This window comes from Trichosurus vulpecula, chromosome 6 (assembly GCF_011100635.1).
Source record: "Trichosurus vulpecula isolate mTriVul1 chromosome 6, mTriVul1.pri, whole genome shotgun sequence".
NCBI classification, from domain to species: Eukaryota; Metazoa; Chordata; class Mammalia; order Diprotodontia; family Phalangeridae; genus Trichosurus; species Trichosurus vulpecula.
The window spans coordinates 170,374,256-170,399,578 of NC_050578.1; the positions used below are offsets into that span (position 1 = coordinate 170,374,256).

The 25,323-nt window shown below is 38.3% G+C and overlaps 1 protein-coding gene across 1 annotated transcript in view; it reads right to left on the reverse strand.

Moving 5' to 3' along the window:
* The window catches only part of NWD2 (NACHT and WD repeat domain containing 2), a 176,213-nt gene that overhangs the window by 14,388 nt on the left and 136,502 nt on the right, over positions 1-25,323 (reverse strand). Inside the window, exon 4 of the mRNA XM_036762387.1 lies at positions 4,605-4,808. Coding sequence (XP_036618282.1) covers positions 4,605-4,808 — 204 coding nt within the window. The remainder of the gene's footprint in view (positions 1-4,604; positions 4,809-25,323) is intronic.

Below are 25,323 nucleotides of genomic sequence, written 5' to 3' on the forward strand. Positions count from 1 at the left end.
ATTTTACAGGCAGCTGAACTGAGGATGAGATGTTGTAGTGATTTGGCAGAACTGGGGCTTGACTGTAGTCTTGCTGAACCCAATTCCAGTGTCTTTTCCATTGGACCAAGTTCTGTCTCAGATTCTCTTTCTTGTGGCTCTTTTAGCATTACTCTGTTACTGGTGGGCATGGATCATACTAGCTTCTCCCCCTACCCTGCCCCCATTAGTCCCAGCTTGAATATGTGCAATCATAGAATTTAGTGCTAATATCCATCTCCAGAGAAGGAACTGATGGAGTCTGAATGCAGATTGAAGCATACTTTTTAAAAAAACTTTTTCTTTCTTTCTTTTTTTTTTTTTGGTCTGTTTTCTTTCACAACATGATTAATGTGGAAATATGTTTTGCATGATGTAACAACAATGTTGTTTGTCACTACTGTGGCTGTGTAAGACCAATAACACCAGCAGACAGGAGGGCTGCTAGCACAGATTCTTTGATCTGCTTTTCTAAGGAAAGCAACTTGAAGGGGTTTACTTTAGTCAAACGTACATATATCATTCACTTAGTTCAGGGGAAAAAAGTCAGCACTCCGAACTTCAGAAAAAACACAAACAGAAAATACAAGCAGAAATTATGTAAACAGAGCAAAATAACACAAATCAGCAGACTTCTAGCTATCTTTCCAAGACATTACATACATTACCAGAGAGAGATGCGCCAATGTCTGGGTTTTCAGAACCAGGGGGCTCCTTAATGGTTACCCAGAGTCTCATCTGGTCAAATCACCCAACACTCTTCCAGTGAGTGAGCCCCCAAAACAAAATGCTAACCTCGGAGTACATATACACTTCTTCAGGGTCAGATGGTGTCATAACCATGGGACTCAAACCCATGTGACGTAGGCCTTCCGGTGACTTAAGCAGGTCATCAAAGACTCCCGATTCAATCAAAGTGTCTTGATTGAAACAAAGGCAAGACTCAAAGGCACTTGATTGCCTTAGTGCTGAGAAGTACTCCAAAACAAAAGACAACAAAAAGTCCCACCTTGTTTGCCATTACACATGACCTACATGTATAATCTAAATCAAATTTCTTGTCTTCTCAATGTAGGGGGAGGGGAGGACAGGGAGGGAGAGAATTTAGAACTCAAAAATTAAAAAAAAGAATGTTAAAGTTGTTTTTGCATGTAATTAAGGGAAAAATAAAGTATTAAATAATTTTAAAAAAGGATTTAGAGCTGAAAGGGACCTTAGATAACAGCTAGTCTAGTTATGCAGAAATGTCTCAATGACCATTAACCAAAGAAGTAAAAATATGAAACTGAGTTAAGGGCTGTGTTTTTCTTCAAGCATTTAAAAAACTGTATTGTTTCAATTGTAAATTGTCTGTTTGATACACTTAAAACCTCTGTATCATTTATTTAGTTTCTAAGCTTATATCCAAGTCATGCCTCAATCATTATAAAAGATATAACCTGGTCATTCAGCAATGGATCCCGTTCTATTTTTCAAATTTATTGTTTTTAATTTCATCCAGGAAAAAGGAGGCTTGCTGACTACTGTATGGTTAGGGAACTGCATGATTCTACTGAGTTTGAACTATAGAAAGCACAGTTAGGCATCTCAGGATTTAAAATTTTAACCTTCCTCTCTAGTTTTCAGCTCCAAATCTCACACAAAATTACCAACAATGGGACATTTTTATGATTTACATAATCTTCAACTAGCCTGATGAAACTTCTTGAGAGCAAGGACTGTCTTTTGCCTCTTTCGGTGTCCCTAGTACTTAGCACACTATCTGGCACATAGTAGGTACTTAATAAATGTTTATTGATTAGTTGATTTTGTAGTAGTGATCTAAGGGTTATAGACATACTTTGATAATAATAAAGTAATTTTTATATAACTTTTACAACAATTATGTCTTATTTTGTATAATGCTTTATACTTTTACAAAATCCTTTCATCTCCATCATTTTTGAGGCTCACCTTATCCCCTCAAGTTATATGGGACTGAATTATTGTTCCCATTTTTCAAAAGAGGAAACGCTATCATACACAGACCACGAATACCAGTGAAAAATTGCAAGGGAAGACAGAATCAAAGATGACAAGACTGAAGGTGCAATGTCGAGGTAGGTCAATAATAAGCTGGACCTGAACAGTGTCCAGAATCAACGGTCAAGTTGGAGAATGGAATTAGATGCCACTTAGGCAATTGGGAGTCAGGGAGAAGCCAGGTGCTGAATGGAGGTCAAGGTGAGGCAGAAACCAAGCATGCAGTCAGGTCAGCATAAATGAGGCATCACTGAAGGGTTACTATTGATTCTCCATCAGGGGATATCTTATATGATTATTGTTCATGTAGCAGCCAATCCCAGTCATAGATCCTTCATGCACAAGCAGGGAACCACAGTAGAAGGATACTAAGTAATCAAGCCTGGTTAGGGGAGGAAGTATGGAGTAAGAGATAAGGAAAAGAATCCTAAAAGTGAAGCATATTATGTTAAAATGAACTTACCTTGCGATCATAAAAAGTCACTGGCAGGGTAGTGATGAAAAGCTAGGTCTCTGACTCTTAACCCATATTTAATGTGGTCACCATCCCAAGTTAATTAGCTTATTATAAATTAGCCTGTTTTGAGTCGGGAAATGAAGATTTTTCAATTGTCTATGGGGAAAGGGTTCTTAGCATTTTTATTTTCGTATGACACAGAACACTTGATCAATACGATGGATTACAAAGGAAATCAATTAGACTATGAGTACCTTGAGAGCAGGGACTATGTTTTCACTTTTCTTTGTATCCACTGTGCTTAGCACAGTGCAAGGCACATAGGACACACACATGTCTCACATACATAGAAAAACATCATGTAGTATAAATGTATACATAAATGTATACATGTATGTATGTATATGTGATATATCCATTTATAATATATACACATATAACTGAATTTCATTAGAAATCAAGTCAAAAAACATTTATTAAGGGTCTACCACATGACAGGGAGGCAGCTAGGTCATTCAGTGGATAGAGTGCTGGGCCCAGAATCAGGAAGACCTGAGTTCAAATGCGGCTTCAGATACTTACTATCTGTGTGACCCTGGGCAAGTCATTTAATTTCTGTTTGCCTTAATCTACTGAAGAAGGAAATTGCAAAGTACTCCAGTATCTTTGCCAAGAAAACTCCATGGATAGCAACGGTGAGCTATGGTCCACATGGTTACAAGGAGCTGGACATGGCTGAATGACTGAACAATGACAACAGCATGTGACAGACTCCATAAACTGAGACCCAGGGTGATTGAATGCCTTGTGCTAAGCTCATTAGTGACAGAGTGGGACCAAAACATAGGTTCCTTGAGTCCCATGCCAATGATCTTTCCACTGTACTTTGCTACATCCACGGGGGCACTTTCTTTATGGTAGAGGAGAACCTTTTTAGTTCCCACAGAAATTTCATGTATGAGTCATGTCAATCTTCTTTTCCTTTCTTTTGGGGTGGAGTGAGGAGGAGGGCAAAGTGGGTTTGACAATTGATCAAAGGCAGAGTTGGGAAACCTGCATGGCTGGTGATTCGTCCAGAGTACTATCTGATTCCTTCATCATTACTAGCATGAATTTTTTTCCAATGCGAGTTTTGGTTCATAGGAAAGATTGTTCTTTTCACCTTAATTATGATTTTGAGTATATTATGAAAGAGAATTGGAAAATGATAGAGTGCACTAAATCTTTAGGCAGGAGACTTGGGTTTGGGACCTGTGAGATTTTGGGTAAATCCCACAAGCTTACTGACCCTCAGTTATCTCATCTTCGAGACAGATATAATAATACTTGTATAAATGTAAATGATCATTATTATAGAGAGCATTTGAGAGAGATCTTTATATATGAGCAGCCTAGATACTGGCATTAAATAATAAATATGTGGTGTAATAGATAGAGTGTTGGACTTGGAGAGTTAGGAAGAACCTGTGTTCAAATCTTTGACACTTAACTAGCTCTGTAACATAAAGAAATCAATTAATATCTCTAATATGGAAAACGGGAGTAATAGCATCTATCTCAAAGGGCTGTTTAGAATGGCCAAATGAGATATATGTGCACAGTGCTTTGTAAACTTCAAAAAACTAAATAAACATATGTTTCCAGTAGAAAGAACACTGTCAGTCAGTCAATAAGCATTTAGTAAGCACCCACTATGTGCCAGTCACTGTGCTAAGCACTGGGGATAGATATCAAACTATTAAATAAATGTTATACATTGCAGAGAACACTGGCTCTTAAAGTCAGATGATCTGGGTTCAAATCTTGCCTCTGACACCTACTACCTGTGTGACCTTGGGCAAATCATGTAAGCTCTGAGATCTCAGTCTCCCCATCTGTCAAATGTGATGAGGAGGTTGGATTTGATAGCCTCTGTCATCCTTTCTAGCTCTAGATCCATGAGCCTATTATTGCAATAGTTCTCCTCTGAGGTCCAGTAGAATTCATATTTATGTACTGTAGCACAGAGAGGAAATGCCAACCCGAAGTGTTCTGTCAGCGAATTCAAAAATACTTTCCCTGAATGAATGCTTAAGAACATAAGGAACTCTATTGAGAGACCACTTACTGAGTTCTTATTGCTTTTCAGCATTTCACATTTAGGTCTGAGGTAATAGGCTGCTGGAACAGAGTTCTCATCTCGGCAGTACCAGTCTTCGAGCACCTTGGTTTCCAGCTTTGCTTCTATGGCAGCATCCAAAATCATCTCAAATTCTGATGACTCAACTTCTCCAGGAATTCGGATGTTTCCATACTTTTCACCTAACAGTCCCTGTGTATTAACAAGAAAGTGAAGTTTAGCATTCTGTAGAACATTTTATAGAGTGCCATTCAGGTTTTAATAAATGCAAATGTTCAATATTTTATTCCTAGAGTCCTTTAATCACACGGGACAATTACTTTGGGTTGGACTAGATATCATATAAATGTCATGAAATTGAACCAATTATTTAACTTTAAAAAAAAAGTTTTTTGATTTTTTTACATTACACTCATTTCCCAATATGCCCTCACTCCCTAAAGAATACTTCTTTATAACAAAGCAAAATAGTTAAGAAAACCCAACTAAAAAGTGATTTGATACAGGCAGCATGATGCATTTGTAGTTACCCACCTACTTGTTGAGGAAGGAAATGTGTTTCATCACCTTTTCTCTGAGACCAACACCGATCACTGTGATTCGTGAGTATGCTCTTAAATTTAGTTCTATTTCCATTATCTTGGTCATTGTGGCTATTGTTTTCTTTGTCCTACTTTCTTCAGTCAGCATTTGTGGATACAAGCCTACCTATATCTCTCTGAATATCTCAAGTTCATCATTTCATGGAGTGCTGTCATACTCCATCACCTCCCTGTACCATGGTTTATTCAGCCATTCACCAGTTGAGGGACACCTATTTGGTTTCCAGTATCTTGTTATCTCAAAGAGTACCACAATGAATACTTTTAATTTTTAGAATCATTCTTTCTGTCATCAACTTCCTTGTGATACATACCCAGTAGAAGGGTCTCTGGATCAAAGGCTATAAAGATTTGTACCTTACCTCACTTAAATCCAAATTTTTTTACAGAATGGTTATAGCAATCCACAGTTTCAGTTTTTCCAATACTCACTATTTGAAAATCTTTGACAATTCAATGGGCGAGGGAGGTATGACACCTCAGAGTTTTAACATTTCATTGTTAATTCAATCAATTGTTTATTATTATGATACTTGGAAATGAGATTTAATACTTCTTCAGGCAAATTCAGAACATGGTATTTTTTTTGCTTTTCTAACTGTAGACTTTTCTGAGATAATGTTATATAAAAACATGTTGTAAATTGCAAACCATCATGCAAATTTAAGGCATTATAATGCCATTTTCTTATAAGGGTTTGGATAATTAAATAGGTTTCTTTTTCCTCCAAGCTTTTGATATTAAGTGAAGAAAAACCTGTTAGACTATGCAAATAAGATATTGAATACTAACAACATTAAAACAGAAGAACAGTTTCTGGAAGATTGAATAGTTCAGGTCTTTGTTACAAGGAAAAAAACCCATGAGTTTAGAAAGTCAGTGGAGGAAAAAACCTTGATGGAATTGAAAAATTATAATATTCATACCAAATCTTCAGAGGAACAATTCTAGGTAAACTGAATTTCTTCATGCTTAAGATCTGATTTATATAGCATCTAACAATTCAATTCTACATAAATGCATGAAATTAGTGGATTGGATATGGATTGAACCTGTGATTTCATTGGTTTAGGGGACTCACATTAGGAAACTCTCTTTACCAATGCAGTTCGGTATATTTACCAGAATTTATAGCCTTAGAGACAGTGGCCTAGGACACTAAGAAGTTAAATAAGTAATCCAGGGTCAAGGTCAGTATGTGTCAGAGGCAACGGTTGAAACCAGCGCTTCCTGACTGATATTACTATCAGAGCCCATCAAGCTGGGTCAACACAATTTTCTGGGTGTTTTGTCTCAAAGTATTACTAGTGGTTCAGTGGAGAGAGTGTTGGTCCTGGAGTCAGGGAGACTCATCTTCCTGAGTTCAAATCTGGCCTCAGACATTTAATAGCCATGTGACCTTGGGCAAGTCACTTAACCCTGTTTGCCTCAGTTTCCTCATCTGCAAAGTGAGCTGAGTCAATATTTTTACCAAGAAAACACCAAATGGGGTCATGAAGAGTCAGACATGACTGAACAACAACAACAGTTACTAAGTTCTATACTATGCTCTTTGTCTTGTAGACAAAGTCATCTATATAGATGACTGAACAAATTCTAAAATTTTAGTCTGAGCCCTTTGGTGTTGCTTAGGATAATAGTTCTTAGGATGACTTATTAATCCTATACATTGAATTGACAAATAGTATCTATCTAATATTTATCTACTTCACTGTATGACAATATTTGGACTTGAATCCTGTATAATATAAATCTTTACATACTTGTAACTAAAATATTTGTATCCTTTTTTTTAGCACTGTAACTTTTATCTTAAGTATATGTTACGTTCAAGTTTGTGCTTCATTGTGATGGCATTTTCTTCTTAGCTGTGAGAGACTAGCTTTTTCTTTGAAAATTGTTGATATCTCTACAGATCACACAGTACAGCCTTATGTCGCCAATTTGGAATTTTTGGTAATTTAGACAAAGTAAGGGTTGATATTTGCTATTATCTGGTAAGCGGAAAAGGGTTTTACTGAGTAAAAGAATAGCATGTAACATGTTTAAAAGGATGCTTAAAAATATAGTATATATTTATCTGTGCTCTAGTGGCAGCCATGGTATACCGTGAAAAGTCACTGAATTTGGAGTCACAGAATCACTTGACCGATTGCAAGATCTAGCAGAGACCTTAAGAAATCAAACTAGTCTGATGCTTTCACTTTACAGATGAAGAGGTTGATGCCAAGAAGTGAAGGAGCTTTTCTAAAATCGCAGCCTGTCAGTGATAGAACTGAAATTAGAATCTGTTTTCCCTGACTTCCTGTCCGATTCTCTTCCCATCATACCTCACTGTGAGGGGGAACAAAGGATGGAATCTTGAGCTGAACAGTAAGATAAAGAAGCCTCGGAACCTTCTTCTTCCTCATCTTTCAGCTTCTTGTGTTGGCTCAGCACCACATAACAACCATACCAGGAATGCACTTTCTCCTCTCTTCTACCTTCTAGAATCCCCAGGTTCCTTTAAAGCTCAGCCACCTACATGAGGTCTTTTTTGACCAATAACCCTCCTAGTGCAAGAGGAAGGGCTGATACCAGACCCCTTGTTGGAGTGAAGGGAAGGAGAGAATAAGTAGCTCCCATCTTGCCCACTCCACCCCAAGTCCTTTTCCCCAGAGCCACCCTCTGAGATGGCTTACTCTGCTGTCTACAGTCAGGGGTTGGATATACCTTCCATGAAGACAAGGTTCAATGAGAATTTCAGTTTGAATCCTGGCTCTGCTCCTTGGAACTCATGTGACCTCTGTTGAGTCATGTAATGTCTCTGAGCCTCATTTTCTTCATCACCTCCATCACCTCTGGGGTCTTTCCCCAGAGCAAACAAGTGGGCTATATTTAACTTGGGGCTTTGATATGCTAATTACTGCACTTAGTCACTCTAAGAGGCGCCCCTAAGAGTCTTAGGTTGTTAGAAGGGATTTTAGATCATCTAGTTCAAACCTGTCATTTATTTTTTTTCTTTTAAAAGGTTTTATTGTTTCCTTGCTTTTATGCCACCATCGTTTCTCCCTAAGTGCCCCCTCCCGTTAAGCTTTGCTTCAAGCAAAACCAACAGACTCAGTGATGGTGTCTGATGATGTATATGTCCCACATTCTTTGCTGTCTGTCACTTTCCCACTTTGTGGAGGGAGCTGCAATCTCACTTCTCCAGGACTGAGCTTCTTCATAACAGTTCATCAGAGTTTGACTTCATTTTAGTGGCACTATTGCTGGTATTATTTTAGTCACTGTGTATATTGTTTTCTCGGTTCTGTTTGCTTGATCTTCATCACTTCATGGGTCTTCTAATGTTTTTCCGAATTTCTCATATTCATTGCTTTCTGTTGTACAATAATAACCCATAACATTCATATACCACCTTTTTTTCTTCCATCATTCCTCAGGCATGGGTACACATTTTTATTCCTGTTTTTCTTACTGCAAAAATGTTGCTATGACTATGCCATTATATTGCAGAACCTTGCTTTTTGTCATTGACTTCTTTGGAGTGTATGTCCAGGAATGGGATAATTGAGTCAAAAGGGCAACACTGTTTTAGTGAATTTCCTTGTATAATTCCAAGTTGTTTTTCAAAATGATCATGCCAATCTGAAGCTTTACCAATAAGCTTAATTCATGTGCCTTTCTTCCCATGGCAACTACACAATGGTCTGTTTCCATTTAAAAGAAAATTATAACATTATCAGGGCCATAGATTTAGAGCTGGGTTGTCTTTAGATACCATCTAGTTCCACACCCTCATTTTCAAAGATCAGGAAACTCAAGTTTGGAGAGTCTAAATAACTTGCCTAGGATCATTTCAGTAGCAAGTAGCAGAGCCAAGATTTGAACACAGGTCTTTGGACTCCAAATTCGGTGTTTTATTTTTCCTGCTATACTCCCTGTTGTGGTTCAGTCATTTCAGTCATGTCCAACTCTTGGCATTTTCTTGGCAAAGATACTGGAGTGGTTTACCATTTCCTTCTCCAGCTCATTTTACAGATGAGGAACTGAGGCAAACAGAGTTAAGTGACTTGCTCAGGGTCATACAACTAGTGTCTGAGGCTGGATTTGAACTCAGGTCTTCTTGATTCTGGGGTCAGAGCTCTATCCACTACAATACTTAGCTGCACCACCTACCTATATCTACCTACCTCTGTCCTATATTTCACTTAGTCACAACTGGCACTTGACATTTTTATTATTTGATCAACATAATGTAGTTAGCAATAAGATATATTTCTTGACCTACAATTTGCCATTTAAGCAAGGAAGATAAAAATATGCTGACATAACTCAATCAAACACAGTTATTGAGTTCCTGCTATGGGCCAAATAAGGCTGAAAAAGTGACCTCATGCTCTAGGCCTGGAGCAATTTAGGGGGCTTATCTTTTTCTTCTCTCTGTTTTCCTTAGGTGGGATGCTTATGAGTCCAAGACAAGAGATGATCCCAATCTTGTCTTGTCCTTCAACGTGCTGACATACAAGGAATCTAAAAGGAATTCTGCTACCAAATCTTTTGTGAAAACTTACTAGAAACAGTCCCAAGAAAACACAGAGAGAGTAAAACCCCTTCTATGTTTCCACCATTCAATTCAACAAACCTTTATCAAGGACCTATTATTTTGTACATGGGGCTGTGTCAGTTGCTGGGGATATAAAGACAAAAGTGAAGTGAGACGGCATATCAGAAAAGAAATAGTCTTTAGAAAACTTGTCAGGTTAGGGAAAGTGTCAGCTGACTTTTCAGAAAAGAAAATTTTCACTTTTGATACAGTTATTTGGGTATTGCATATACAAGTAGCTGCTACTATAACCACAAGATCCAGGCTGTGGGAATTTAGATTTACTTCCTCTCACCCATTTACTTAAAATGACCTATAATTCATGCTAGAGGCAATTATTTTTTATAGATCAAGCAGTGCTCCATGTACTCATCCTATATCAGGAATTTCATTGACATAAATGTTTGAATACAATTAAGGATTTTTTTTTTAAATTAAGAATGGTAAGTGAAACAAAAAAAAATTTGATGAGGTCACTGAAATTAAAAAAAAACATCTAGGAAATTAACATGAGAAAATTTATGAACTATTGGGTTTTCTCTGATAATGGCGTCCTGCATGAATCTGAAATTTAACTGACTCTCTACTTTCTATTCTCTCTCCGCTCTCTCTTATATGTGTGTGTGTATACACACACATATGTATATCCAAGGGAAATTACTTTTAAAGGTTATGAAAAATATTTAGTTTTAATTCATCTTCATAGGGAAAAGTCTAATTTTTCTCCTTTTTCATGCTTCAAGTGCTGCCAATTCTCTTTGCTCTTGCATTAGAGAATTAACATGGATGATTGATTGGCTTCAGGGCCAGCAATGAACTTTCACTGAAGTGAACTGCACCATGGAATCAGGGAATGCCTGAAGATCTTTGTGAGTAGAATTACATATTCCACAGAATTACCCTAATTCTGCTTCTGGATGTTAGGAAGGTCATGGGTTATCTTTAGGGTTGAATTGGGTAAGTTGCTATAGTTCCTACAATTTGTTTTTTTTTTCTTTCTATCCTATTGGCCGCTGGCCACTGCTGACTCAAGAAGGCAATTAACTATATCAATGTGTGTGAGGGGGAGACTCTGATTTGTTCCAGCCCCCATATAAGCTAAGGGTGACTCCAGGACCCAGATCCCCTGAGAACAGCCCCATTTGTAAGATTTATATTACTTTCATGTCCCTGCAGAGCCAATTATAACTACTTCACACGTTTGAAGTGTTATTTTCTTTAATTTTTTGAAAGGTCAAGAAGCACTTACATTACTTAATCTTACACACACACACACACACACACACACCCCAACAACCTTTCCCTCTTTGAAATAGATGAGTGGGAGAAACTGTTCTCCCAGTTTCTTTTGCTGGGTTATAGGGAAGAGTTTATTCTCATTGGGCACTAGATGCTGACAAATTTTTTCCTCTTACCTGCATTAGCACTTAGTGTAGAACCAACATTTTTACTTTTTATGTCTTGTCTGATAGTTCAGATAATTTTAGAGCTCAAGGCAACTGAGATATAGTTCTTTCCAAAATTAGCCCACATTGAACTTGGGAGTTTGTGTAAGTCCATAGTTGAGTGAAAAGTAGTCTACATTTCTATAACTTGGTGGAAATATTCCTATCTATTTGTAAACAGAAACAGCTACCATCCATCATAACAGAGTATAAAGAGCAACAGACTCAGACTTTGGGTCTTGATTGTCATGTATCATCTACACAGTCATGTAGATCATGAAACGATCTGTGATCATTTTACTTCTTTGTGTCTCAGTTTTTTAAATCTACAAAATAGAGAAATTAATACATGTCCCATTACCTCATAAGGAAGATGTTGTGAGGAAAAGGTTTGTGAGGAAAAAGAACTATGTGAATGTTAATTATTATGATAATCCACATTCCTGAGTTAATGATATATGAAATATATGCAAACATGCCAATGTACAAATTAACAGATAGTCCACGTATTCTATGATCTAGTCACACTGGTCAAATTCAACAGTCTCTCTTCCAAATCTGCTTTTCACTCTTCCTCATACCTGGAATGTTCTTGCTCCTTACCTCCACTTCCTAGTTTCCTTCAAGACACAGCTCATCTCTTATCTTTTAGCCTTTCCTGCTGCTCTCTCCTTTCTCCCTCCCATCCCCATTCCCTGCCTCTCATGCTTTCCTTCTGAGGTCACCTTTTATTTACACTACATATGTCTTGTACATATGATTATTTCTATTTTGCCTCCTCCTTTACAATGTGAGCTCCTTGAGGGCAGAGACAGTGGATTTTTGCCTTCGTATCATTAGTGCTTAGCAAATAGTATGAGCTTAATAAATGCTTGTTGACTGACTAACATATGTGGATAACAATAGGTGACTTTTATAGAGAGTTTTAAGGCTCTATTTACTGTTTTACATATGCTACAAATAATAATGATAATAACCAGCATGTATATGGTACCTACTATGTGTTAGTCACTTTACAAATATTATCTCCTTTAAGCCTCACAACCCTGGGATGTAGGAGCTATTATTATCCCCATTTTCTCGTTGCAGAAACTGAAATAGATGGAGATTAAGTGATTTGTCCAAGGTCACACAAAACTCGGAAGTGTCTGAAGCCAGATTTTGAACTCAGGTCTTCCTGGTCCCAGGTCCAGCAATCTATACACTGTGCCACCCAGCTATCTACATAGATGATATCATTAGATCCTTGCCACAATCTTGTGAAGTAGGGATTACAGGTATTACTGTTATTACAATTTTGAAGATGAGGAAACTTTAGATCAGATTAGGTTAGGTGACTTAACCATAGTTATATAGCTGTTAAGTAGCAGAGGTGGGGTGTAAATGCAAATTTCTCCTGAATGCAAGTATAGTAATCTCTTCCCTATACCATAGAGATGATGGAATCCGACACTCTCATCCATTCAGATAAAGGAACTGAGGCACAGAGCAGTTAAGACTCTCACCCAAGATCACAGGTACTAAGTGGCAAAGGTGGCATTTAATCCCAGAATCTATTTCTAGATGCCATGCCATCTCTACTGTGCCATGCTGCCTCTCACAGCAACACAATTATTCATAGATATACCCTCACATACATATGCATATACTCAGAAGTGTCTGTAGATAGATATATAAGAGAGGGTAGGGTGATGGTATGTGATGAACAGAAAAGAGAGTGGGGCAATGGAAGTTCATATAGAGGATAATCAGGGAAGAATGAGTAGTTAGATGGAAAATAATAAGACAGTGAGTGGTCAGATGAGCAAATGTAGTAAATGTTAGCATCACCTTCAGTGGGAGGTAGAAAGAATCAGATGGAATACTAATCATGGAGTCACTGTGAATCAAAAAGGAAAGGTACATGGGGCAGCTAGGTGGCACCATGAGTAGAGCACTGGCCCTGGAGTCAGGAGGACCTGAGTTCAAATCCGACCTCAGACACTTGACACACTAGCTGTGTGACCTTGGGCATGTCACTTAACCCCAACTGCCCTGCCTTCCCCCCTCCAAACAAAACCCCCCATATTTCCCCCACCAAAAAAAACCAACCAACCAACCAAACAAACAAACAAACAAAAAAAAAACAAAAAGGAAAGGTACATATGATGATCTTTTTTCATTCTTGGGCTTCAGGGTGGGATGTGTTCAATGGAGAAGATGGGTATGCCAACTATGCATAAGGCAGAGCAGTGCTAACCTCTTAGAGATTGGAGACAAGCAAGCCACTCCTCCCAAATGGAACAGAGTAGAAAATGGAATAAATGGGATGGGTATGGTGTGATGGTCAGTCAGAACCTTGATTTATTTTAAATAATATTGTCCAAAAAGGAAATGCCAATATAAAAATTAACCTAGGAGAAATTCTTTTCCTTCAAAACATAAGGATCCTCTATTACCTATTTTAGTGTACACTGAAACGGGATATAGATTTAGAATAAATTACATTTTTACTTAATATGTAACAGAGTAACTCAGAGTCAATATGTAGATTAGGTTTCCTTGAGAGCTATCAAATCACACCTACCTCATGTCTTTTTGTTGCTATATTTGCACCTTATTTTTAAACAGAATTCATGGCTCATCCATGGTCTTTCATTACTATGATCAAAAACACAGTCAAATCGCTTACAGCAATGACTCTTTTTGTTTTTCTACTTACTACAAAGTGTTCCTGTCTCCAAGGAAATATCATTTCTTAGGGGAAAAAACCCTGAGCATATCCATTATTCTCTTAGAATAGTATAGTATAGTATATATAGTATAACCTGTAATAAGAAAAGGAAATGACTTGGCACAACAGTTGTCTGATTTGATCACGGTGTGGGCCAGTTAACTGTTCTGTCGCAATAGGAAGGACCTCTAGCCCAGAAGGTGATCCTGCACATGTATGTGTGCTTTTGATTCCAAGGAGGGACCGCATGAGATAATCAAATATCCACCCCCACCATTAGAATTCCAAGTATATGCCCTACTGATAGTGAGCCAGTACTGTTTCCTCTAAAAAAAGTTACTTTTCCAAAGATAGCAATAATCAGGACTTAGTCCTAAAGAAGATGACCTAATTACTGAAGTTTCATTAAACTGTCATCAACAGCAAAAATAAAAATCTGGAACATATTGAAACTTTGTACTAGTGCTGAATCATATAACTAAGAATCTCTGAGTAGTTTATGCATACTATATTCATCGAGTTGAATTCAGTGTACTCAAGTTCACAGTTCTCACCTATGGGCAAGCATAAGCCTAGATCGAGCAATGTACTGGGAGGTAAAGCCCACAGCCCACATGAGTAACTCTTCAGTCTGATATGAGTTCTGATCATATATGTATAATATAGCTATCTGTAAGGGTATATTCCTGAGCAGAAGGTATATAGAATAGCTTGTAATAAGCTGAACCTATACATAACCTATTGTTATACTTTTGTTTGTAGCATTTTTGAAGAAGCTTCCTATGTATGACACCTCCCTAGACCTTCAAAAAGTTGTAAGTACAGAATAAACATGTGTCTCTGTTTTATTCACCCCCTTTCCCTCTCCCCATGATAATTTTTTTAAGGCTAACAGCAAAGCAGCCAGCCAACCAGTACTGTTCTCCCTCTCAAATGACTGTAATCCCCAAAGACCCTCAGGGATATTTTCAGAAGCAAAGACAAGAGAATTAGCACTATGCTTTCTCACCAATTAAAAAACTGGAAAGTATAGAATGGAGTTTGAGAAGTAAAGGACCCATCATAAGTATCTGATATTTCACAGTGATGTAGGGCTCCACAGACCCAGAGAAGGTGTCTCTTTGGGGAAAATCAGAAAAGCATGGATCAGGAGGTAACAGATAGTTGACTACACTTTACCCTAACTGAGGACAGGTCAATTGTGGAGTGTTCCTGCTTAATGTGTTTCTAAAATAAAATAAATAAAAGGCGTGTTAAGTGTATGTGTATGTTCTTTTTATCTCTATGTTTGAGGGAGCACAGTGCTTTTCCCTGGAGTGCAGACTTCAGAGGTAAGAGGGACTAATTACTCATTTTGACAATCAGTGAACCTAGAGGTTACTCATTATAATTTAATAACTTCCCACTAGCACAGTTCATTTTTTCCCTTAGTTTTTAAAGTTGCATGTCCAATTCATTGATCTATTCCTTTCCTCTTTTATTAATGTACACATTTAGAGATATAAATTTTCCTCTAAGTATTGCTGCATCCTACAAATTGTGGTATGTTTTCTCACTGTTCTTTGACCCACTCATTCTTCAGGATTAGATTATATAGTTTCCAATTAATTTTTAATCTATGCTTTCACAGGCCTTTATTGAATGTAATTTTTAATTGCATTATGGTCCAAAAGGGGTGCCTTTAATACTTCTGCTTTTCTGTATTTGAGAGGTTTATATGCCTTAATACATTGTTGATTTTTGTAAAGGTGCCATGTATAGTTGAGAAAAAGGTATATCCTTTTTATACCCATTCAATTTTCTCCAGAGATCTATCATATCTAACTTTTCTAAAATTCTATTCTAATTAGTTTTATTTTTGCTTTTGCTTGGTCTGAGACCATGATTGATACCCCTGCTTTTTTAAAAAGTTCAGCTGAAGCATAATAGATTCTGCTCTAGCACCTTATCTTTACTCTGCATGTGTGTTTCTGATTCAAGTAGGTTTCTTGTAAATAACATATTGTTATGTCTGCTGCTCCAATGGTTTTATGGGTAAGCTCATCACATTCATGGTTATTTTTACTGTGTATTACCCCCATTTTATTTTCTTTTGTTTATCCTTCTCTCTGGTTTTTTTTAAAGTTTCTCTGGGAATTCTTGTTGGGCTTATGTCCAATTTGCATTTTTCTTTGAGGCTTTGCTTGTAGCTGTTTTTGACATCGTTGTTCTCTTTGGAGTGTTTTCCTGGCCTATTTCTTGAGTTTGAACTTTTTACTAAAGTTGGCCTCTGCTCACCTGGATAAGGGCACTGCACTTCTGTTTTCAGAGGTAGTTCTGGGGTTTTGGATGTTTTCTGTGCTTCTAAGGTGGTGTGATTCTGGGAGAGGTGTGGTCATTACTCTCTTGGTCTGTGCTCTGGTCTTTACCCACGAAGGGCCCCCTGATCCCTTGTAGCTACAAGTGCTATTGCTCCTCAGAGCCTCCTCCATTGCAACCACAAGCAATCAATCTATATTTTAAGGGCTTACTATGTGCCAGGCACTGTACTAGGCACTGGGGATATAACGACAAAACTTAAACAGTTCCTGCCCTCAGGAAGTTTTTTTTTCTCTGAAAAGAGGCAACATGTGTGTATGTGTACAAAACCTATACAAACTCAACACAAGGTAAATATTTGGGGGAGGCATTGGCAACTGAGAGGGCTGGCAGAAGCTCACTGGAGGAGTTGATCTTTAAAGAAAGTTAAGGTTTCTCAGAGATGGATGAGGGCAGAGTATATTCAAGGTATGCGGATAGCCTGTGAGAAAACATGGAACTAGGAAATGAAGTGTTTCTGTGTCAGGAACAGCTAAAGGGCCAGCTTGTAAAGTCAAGTACATATGTTAAGATTACAATAAAATGGAGGTGGGAGCCAGGTTGTGAAGGGCTTTAAATGCTAAAAGAGAAGTTTGTGTTTGGTCCATGCTGTTAATAGGGAACCACTGGAGTTTATTGAACAAGGGGGTAACGTGGCCAAACCCTTGCATTAGGATGTATATCTTGGATAGAAGTTATAGATGGATGTTAAACTGCGACCAACAGAAGGTCAGGTTGGATCAGTTGTGGGCAATTTTGCAAGACTTTCAGTGATCCCCAGCTGCTCACTGCTACAAAAACCTATTTACTGAAAACCAATATTTTCCTTGTGATGCTATAGAATCATGGAAAACAAAGATCTCAGACAAATCAGAAACATGGATGACCCACTGAACAATGAAAAGATGCAAGGTAGGTGAAAAGAGCCTGTAGCATATTATCAAGAATGACTTAAATGTAAGAAAGGGCATTAAAAAATCATCAAATTCATTCATTACTGGAAAAAGAGGCGAGTATAGAGAGGTTAAAGGATAACACAAGGCCAGCCCTAAGGCTACTCTAGTATTTATGGACTGCTCAATCAAAAGAAAGATTCTATTGTATGGGGAGGATCCTTTATGGTGGATTTATGGACGTGTGTGGGAAAGGATCACACTGAAAGAGAAGGGGCGATTCCCTACAATCTGCAGTGGTAGATGAGAGACATTCTGTTGACATCACACATCCACCAATGTCTTGAAGGACCTCACTCAGCACTTCCATCATTCTACCCTAACCTTGATGTCTCTTCCCATAAGCTTAGAAATCTCTCCTAGCATAGTGTCCAGGGACAGAGCGGTGATAGTTCTTCTGCATTTTGCTTTGGGTCAGATCCCATCTAGAATATTCTATTCAGTTCTGAATGTCACATTTTAGAAGGATATTACTAAGTTGGAAAGTGTCCAGAGGAGGGCAACCAGGATGGTGAAGAGCCTCAAGATCATGATATATGAGGATCTGTTCAAGAAACTGGGGATGTATAGCTTTCAGAGGAAAGTCTTGGGTTGGTGAGGCGGTGGAGAATACTTTCCTTCAAATATTTGAAAGTCTGTTCTGTGGCTGAGGAATTAGGCTTGTTCTGTTTGGCTCTAGAGGGCAGAAAAGCAGATTAACTCCTAAAGAAAACTACAGTTATCTAAAAATAGAATGAGCTACCTTGCAAAGTAGTGGTCTCCCACTTTGAGAAGTCTTCAAGTGAAGACTGGGTGATCACTTGTCTGATATATTAAAGGGAGGATGCCTTTTATGGATTGGGATAGATAACCTCTGGGTTGTCTTCCAATTTTGAGATTCTGTGATTATGTGAATTATTATGTGAAACAATCCATGCCTTCAGGAAACTTACATTTTGTTTTAAAAAAGTTAAAGTTACTGATATCTTTTATTTTGACATCACCAAACTTTGCCAATGTATCCTTCCCCTCTCTTCCAGAGAATCATCCCTCATGACAAAGAGTAAAAAAGTAGAAAACAAAAACAGTTTAACAAAATTAGCCAACCAATTAAAACTTTTGGCACTGTAAGTAGCATTTCAAATTCATGGGGCCATGCTTGGCCATTACAGTTTCACAGCATTTATTTCTGCTTTGTTCTCCTTTCCACTTTGATATTTGTAGTAATCGTGCACACTATTTTCTTGGTTTTGTTCATTCTGTTCTCCATTTGTTTCCATATTTTTTCCTTTCTTCTATGAATATAGAATACAGAGAAGCCAAAATGAAGTAAGTAGAAAGAAACAAAATCTAAACTGAATGCTTCAAAAGCATAATGCCTATGCTTGGCCCCAAAGGGGAGCTTAGATTATACCTGGAGGGGAAAGTAGGTTACATTGAGAAGTAAATGTTAGGTGAAACATAAGGTAAGGAAGGGAATCAGGGCAGATTTCACACAGGAGAGGATACTTATGAAAGCTAAGGATTCTGAGAGGTAGAAGTGAGGGGAGGGGTGTATTCCAGGCATGAGGGAAGGTGGTATGAATGAAAAGAGATGGGAGATGGAATTCCAGGTTTAGGAAAGAGCTAATAGGCCAGTCTGCCTGGAATGTATGAAAGGGAATAATATGAAATGTTAGGAAATGTAGATTGGAGTAAGATTACAGAAGGTTTTAAATGGTTGGGTGAAGAGTTTTTGTTTTCTCCTAAAGGTAATAAGGACTATTGATGATTTTGAATCTGAGGAGTAATATTCAAATTCAATTCTATTCTACAAGCATTTTATAAGTACCTACTATGTGCCAAGCACTATGCTAAGTGCTGGTAACACAAACAAGTCTCTACTCACCAAATATTGTTTATATTTTATGCCAGAGGAAATGAGGAGCCACTAACTTCTACATCACCTAGAATTAATAGATTTAGAGATTCTATGCACAGTCATATCCAGGAGCATGCTGGTAAATGTTTAACAACTGGCTCTCTAGGAAAAAAAAGTTTGACACAGTTTTAAGTTTAATATGTATTATTAACATTTTCTCCATCACTTTCTAAAATCTAGACAATTAACAAAACAATAATCGACCCCACTTTGCCAATTTCTGAAGTGTAGATGGTCACACTGAAAATTTGACATTCGGCTCCTGTGAGTCTGTTGGAGATGACTCCATCCCAACCCCTGCCTATGGTAACACAAAAAAGAACCTTGTACAAGAAGCAAATGCTGAAATAATTTTTAGGTGTTTTATGAACAAATGAAATTCAACTTTAAAAATATTTATATTTGTATATATACACATCTGAGAGTTTTAAACATAATTTTTAATTTTAGGTTCCTCATATAGTAAAAGAAGACAACTCTGGGGGGGCGGAGCCAAGATGGCGGCTGGAAAGCAGGGACTTGCCTGAGCTCCCCGCCAAGTCCCTCCAAAAACCTATAAAAAATGGCTCTGAACAAATTCTAGAACTGCAGAACCCACAAAATAGCAGAGGGAAGCAGGGCTGCCGCCCAGGACAGCCTAGATGGTTGCTGGGTGAGGTCTATCCCACACGGAGCTGGGAGCAGGAGGGGAGCGGAGCCCAGCGTGGGCCGTGTGGACCAACCAGACCACAAGCCGGACAGAGCAGGCCCTAGTGCCCTGAATCAGTGAGCTGCAGCAGTTACCAGACTTCTCAATCCACAAACACCAAAGACAACAGAGAAGATTAGTGGGAAAAGCTGCGGGAGTGGAAGGAGTTCGAGGTTCGGCCACCTCCCTGGGGGCAGCAGAGGTGGTGCAGCTACAGAACTACAGTTGCAGTTGCTTCTGGCCCCAGGCCCACCTGGTGGGAGGAATTAAGTGGCGGGATCAGAGCAGGAGTGCAGAGACTGCTGAAGATCTGAGTGCAGCCTGGGTTGGGGGTCCTTGGGGAAGGAGGAGTGCTGGTGTGGCAGAGCTGGCTGTAATAGCTCTGAAAACAATGGCGCATCCCCTCAAGCTTGGAACAAAGTACTCTTTACTCTACAAGCAGTCATACCCTGACAAAAAACTCAAGGGTCAAGTAAGTTGGCTGGGAACATGGCCAGGCAGCAAAAATGGACTTAGATTCAGACTCAGACTTTGGAATCTTTCTTTGGTGACAAAGAAGACCAACACATACAGCCAGAAGAAGTCAACAAAGTCAAAAAGCCTACATCAAAAGCCTCCAAGAAAAACATGAACTGGTCTCAGGCCATGGAAGAGCTCAAAAAGGATTTGGAAAAGCAAGTTAGAGAAGTAGAGGAAAAATTAGGAAGAGAAATGAGAATGATGTGAGAAAACCATGAAAAACAAGTCAGTGACTTGCTAAGGGAGACCCCCCAAAAAACTGAAAAAAATACTGAAGAAAATAACACCTTAAAAAATAGACTAACTCAAGTGGCAAAAGAGCTCCAAAAAACCAATGAGGAGAAGAATGCCTTGAAAGGCAGAATTAGTCAAATGGAAAAGGAGGCCCAAAAGACCACTGAAGAAAATACTACCTTAAAAATTAGATTGGAGCAAGTGGAAGCTAGTGACTTTATGAGAAATCAAGATATTATAAAACAGAACCAAAGGAATGAAAAAGTGGAAGACAATGTGAAATATCTCATTGGAAAAACCACTGACCTGGAAAATAGATCCAGGAGAGATAATTTAAAAATTATTGGACTACCTGAAAACTATGATCAAAAAAAGAGCCTAGATATCATCTTTCAAGAAATTATCAAGGAGAACTGCCCTGCTATTCTAGAGCCAGAGGGTAAAATAGAAATTGAAAGAATCCAACGATCGCCTCCTGAAAAAGATCCCAAAAAGAAATCTCCCAGGAATATTGTTGCCAAATTCCAGAGCTCCCAGATCAAGGAGAAAATACTGCAAGCAGCCAGAAAGAAACAATTTGAGTATTGTGGAAACCCAATCAGATAATACAAGATCTAGGCAGCTTCTGCATTAAGAGATTGACGGGCTTGGAATATGATATTCCGGAGGTCAATGGAGCTAGGATTAAAACCAAGAATCACCTACCCAGCAAAACTGAGTATCATGCTCCAAGGCAAAATATGGATTTTCAATAAAATAGAGGACTTTCAAGCTTTCTCAGTGAAAAGACCAGAGCTGAATAGAAAATTTGACTTTCAAACACAAGATTCAAGAGAAGCATGAAAAGGTAATCAAGAAAAAGAACAAGAAAAAGAAATCGCAAGGGACTTACTAAAGTTGAACTGTTTTGTTTACATTCCTACATGGAAAGATGATGTGTATGATTCATGAGATCTCAGTATTAGGGTAGCTGAAGGGAATATGCATATATATATGTGTGTGTGGATGTATATATGTGTGTATATATATGTATATGTATGTATATATGTATGTGTATCTATATATGTGTGTGTATATACATATACATATATACATATACATACATATATGTATATGTATGTATATATGTATGTGTATCTATATATGTGTGTGTATATACATATACATATATATATATATATGTGTATATATATATATACACACACACAGAGGGCACAGGATGAGTTGAATTTGAAGGGATGATATCTATAAAAAATAAAATCAAATTAAGGGATGAGAGAGGAATATATTGAAAGAGGGAGAAAGGGAGAGATAGAATGGGGTAAATTATCTCGCATAAAAGTGGCAAGAAAAAGCAGTTCTGTAGGAAGGAAAGAGGAGGCAGGTGAGGGGGAATGAGTGAATCTTGCTCTCATCGGATTTGACCTGAGGAGGGAATACCATATACACTCAATTGGGTATCTTACCCCCCCAGGAAAGAAGGAGGAAGAAGATAAAAAAGGGGGATGATAGAAGAGAGGGCAGATGGGGGAGGAGGTAATAAAAAACAAACACTTTTGAAAAGGGACAGGGTCAAGGGAGAAAATTGAATAAAGGGGGATAGGTTAGGAAGGAGCAAAACATAGTTAGTCTTTCACAACATGAGTATTGTGGAAGGTTTATACATAATGATACGCATGTGGCCTATGTTGAATTGCTTGCCTTCTTAGGGAGGGTGGGTGGGAAGGGAAGAGGGGAGAGAATTTGGAACTCAAAGTTTTTAAAAACAGATGTTCAAAAACAAATAAAAAAGTTTTTTCATGCAACTAGGAAATAAGATACACAGGCAATGGGGCATAGAAATTTATCTTGCCCTACAAGAAAGGAAGGGAAAAGGGGATGGGAGGGGAGTGGGGTGACAGAGGGGAGGGCTGACTGGGGAATGGGCAACCAGAATATATGCCATCTTGGAGTGGGGGGGAGGGTAGAAATAGGGAGAAAATTTGTAATTCGAACTCTTGTGACAATCAATGCTGAAAACTAAATATATTAAATAAATTGAAAAAAAAGAAAAAAAAAGAAGACAACTCTGTTATCCACATAAGAAGGTACTGTAGTATTGTAAAATTGTGACATAACGAAATAAGGTATGGATGGAAAGCAAACACATATTCTGATCTGGCCTTTGTTGTCTTGTTCTATGCCAGACCTTCTTGCCTCACCTAGATGGTAAAGAATTATATTTGAGCTTAATCCTTAGACCTCGGATCTAGTCCAACTCATTTTACGGATGAGGAAACTGAGGCCCAGACAAGTGAAATGACTTGGTCAAAATCATGCAGATGGTAAGTGGGATTTGAACTCAGATCCTTTGATTACAGATTCAGTACTTTCCCCACTTTACCTTCTGACATCATTATGGTACCTGGTAGCTGGACTGGACCCACTGTGAATGAACAAAATAAAATACATAGCCTTTGTTTTTGTACTACATTTGAAAGTAATAAAAAAGTTACCTGTTCTCTTTGCTATATCATCATTATTCTGACATTTAAAATAAAAATCACTAAGTAGTCTGTTTAGTCCATAGAGTTAAGTAATCTTCTCTTGAATAGTCTTATAAAAGTTCTAACTATGCTAGAGTTTTTTCTAACCGGGTTTTAACTTAATAAAGGAAAAAGTAAAAACAAAAGGTATATACGATTATTACTTTTTCTATTACGACAGTGGATTACCCAATGTGAAGGCCTTAGAATAAAGCAATGTTCTAATTCCAATACCTTGTGCTGCTTTTATAGCCATAAACTCAAAGTATTTTCATTGATTTACCACTTGTTTTTCTTTTTAAAAAGAATAATCAGATTTTCTTTTTTCCTTAAACCCCATTGGCTATTACGGCTATTGCAGGTTTCAGGCAATTCAATTCTCCCCTGAAGGAGAAAGAACAAATTATGATAAACCTGCTAAAGAAGGCAGTATGATGCGATGGAAGAAAGTACAGTCTAGGAATCAGAAGACCAAGGTTCTAGTTCTGCCATTAATCAGCTGTAGGAACCTGGTCAGGCTAGGCTTCCTCATCTATAAAATGAGGCAGATTTATCGGGTCCCTTCTCCCCACTGAATTTGTGCAACATTGCTTCTCTGAAATGTCACATCTGAGCTTAACTCTTGTGATCCCTGCAGCCAGGGCTGGTCTCCTCCTGCTAAGTTGCTCTGGGATTGTGAGCAGTGATGGAAAAGTTTAAAAAAAAACTGTCCTGACCTCTAACTTTAGATATGCTTTTCTCTGGGTACGTTTATTAGACACATTAAGATGTAGTGAATGGATCATGTCTGACTTGGTATGGCACTTTTTCTAACCTTGATCAAAACTCACCAGTGTGATCCATTTGCAACAGCAGACACAGGAATATGGGCTATTCTGAATGTACTTCCAGCTTCTGATCACCACCCATCCTGGACTGACCAATCTGTCTTGAGGTGAAAGGGAATAAATAGTTCTCCAAGCTATGCTGGTATAGCTTTGAGTCTCTAATGTCAGAGCTTGGCTGCAGGGCATTTGCAACCTGGTCTGCAACCCCACAAAATCTAACGAAAAGCAGTCAAGTCCTGGTCCCATGGTAGCTATGGTGAGATATCTATGCTGGTTATTTCCTTGATGGGAGGGGTATAGACTGATGTGGGAGAGTAAACTACTCCCCCTCCCCACTTTCTACGTCAGAGGGGTACTAGTGTGTTTTGATATTTGGTGTTAGTGGAGGTGTCAGAGAAACCCGGATGAATTTAAGGAAGATAGCAAAAAGAAACCATGAAATCTTCAAGTACTATATTTCCAATCACAATCAAATTGTGAAGGAAGGAAGCAAAGATGTGCCAGGCACTGTGCTAAGTGCCTTACAACGATTATCTCATTTGATTCTCACAACAGCCCTGGGGAGTGGGTGCTATTACTAACACCATTTTACAGTTGAGAAAATTGAGGCAGACAGTTTAAGCGGCCCACCCTGGGTTGGATTTGGACTCAGGTCCTCCTGACACCAGGCCCAATGCTCTATCCACTGCTTCTAATAATGCTAAGAAGAAATGGTTAACTAGCACAGACACAAAGATAAAACCAAGAAAGCAGGACACCTATACTCAGAACCACAGCAGGGTTAACTGGAGACCATGTAGACGGGTCACTTTCCGAATGAGCTACTGGAATTATGGGCTCTTTTTAATGGAGTTCATGGGCCTGGGAGACTATCCACTTCAGGATCTAAAAGCATTCATAGTTCCATAAATCCTGATCCTGACACTAGATACCCTATCTTGAAAGTGATCAGTGAAAGACTATTGCCAATGCATGCTTAAGATGTGGGGTTGGATAGGATCAACCACTACATTTTTCAGATGAGGAAATGAAACCTAGCAAGGGGAATGTGATTTAACTGATATAACACTGGTAAGGGGTAGTGGAGCCAGTATTTGAAGGCTGGTCTTAGGGGGCGGGGGTGGGGCTGCTACAATTAATCATTTCCTTTGGGAGGGGCAATAGACAATACACAAAAGACCATATTTTTTCCTTCTCTGGGAGTGCCCTTTGCTCATATCCTGAAGGACTCAAAGGGGGGAAAGCTGGCTCATTGTGTGGTAATTATTTTAAAAATTTATCAGTACTTGGAAGACATTCATTAACAAGAGCCAAGTTCAATAAGTGATGCTCCATTTTATGTGTCCTGCTGCTGCTGTCTTGATTAAGTGTGCACT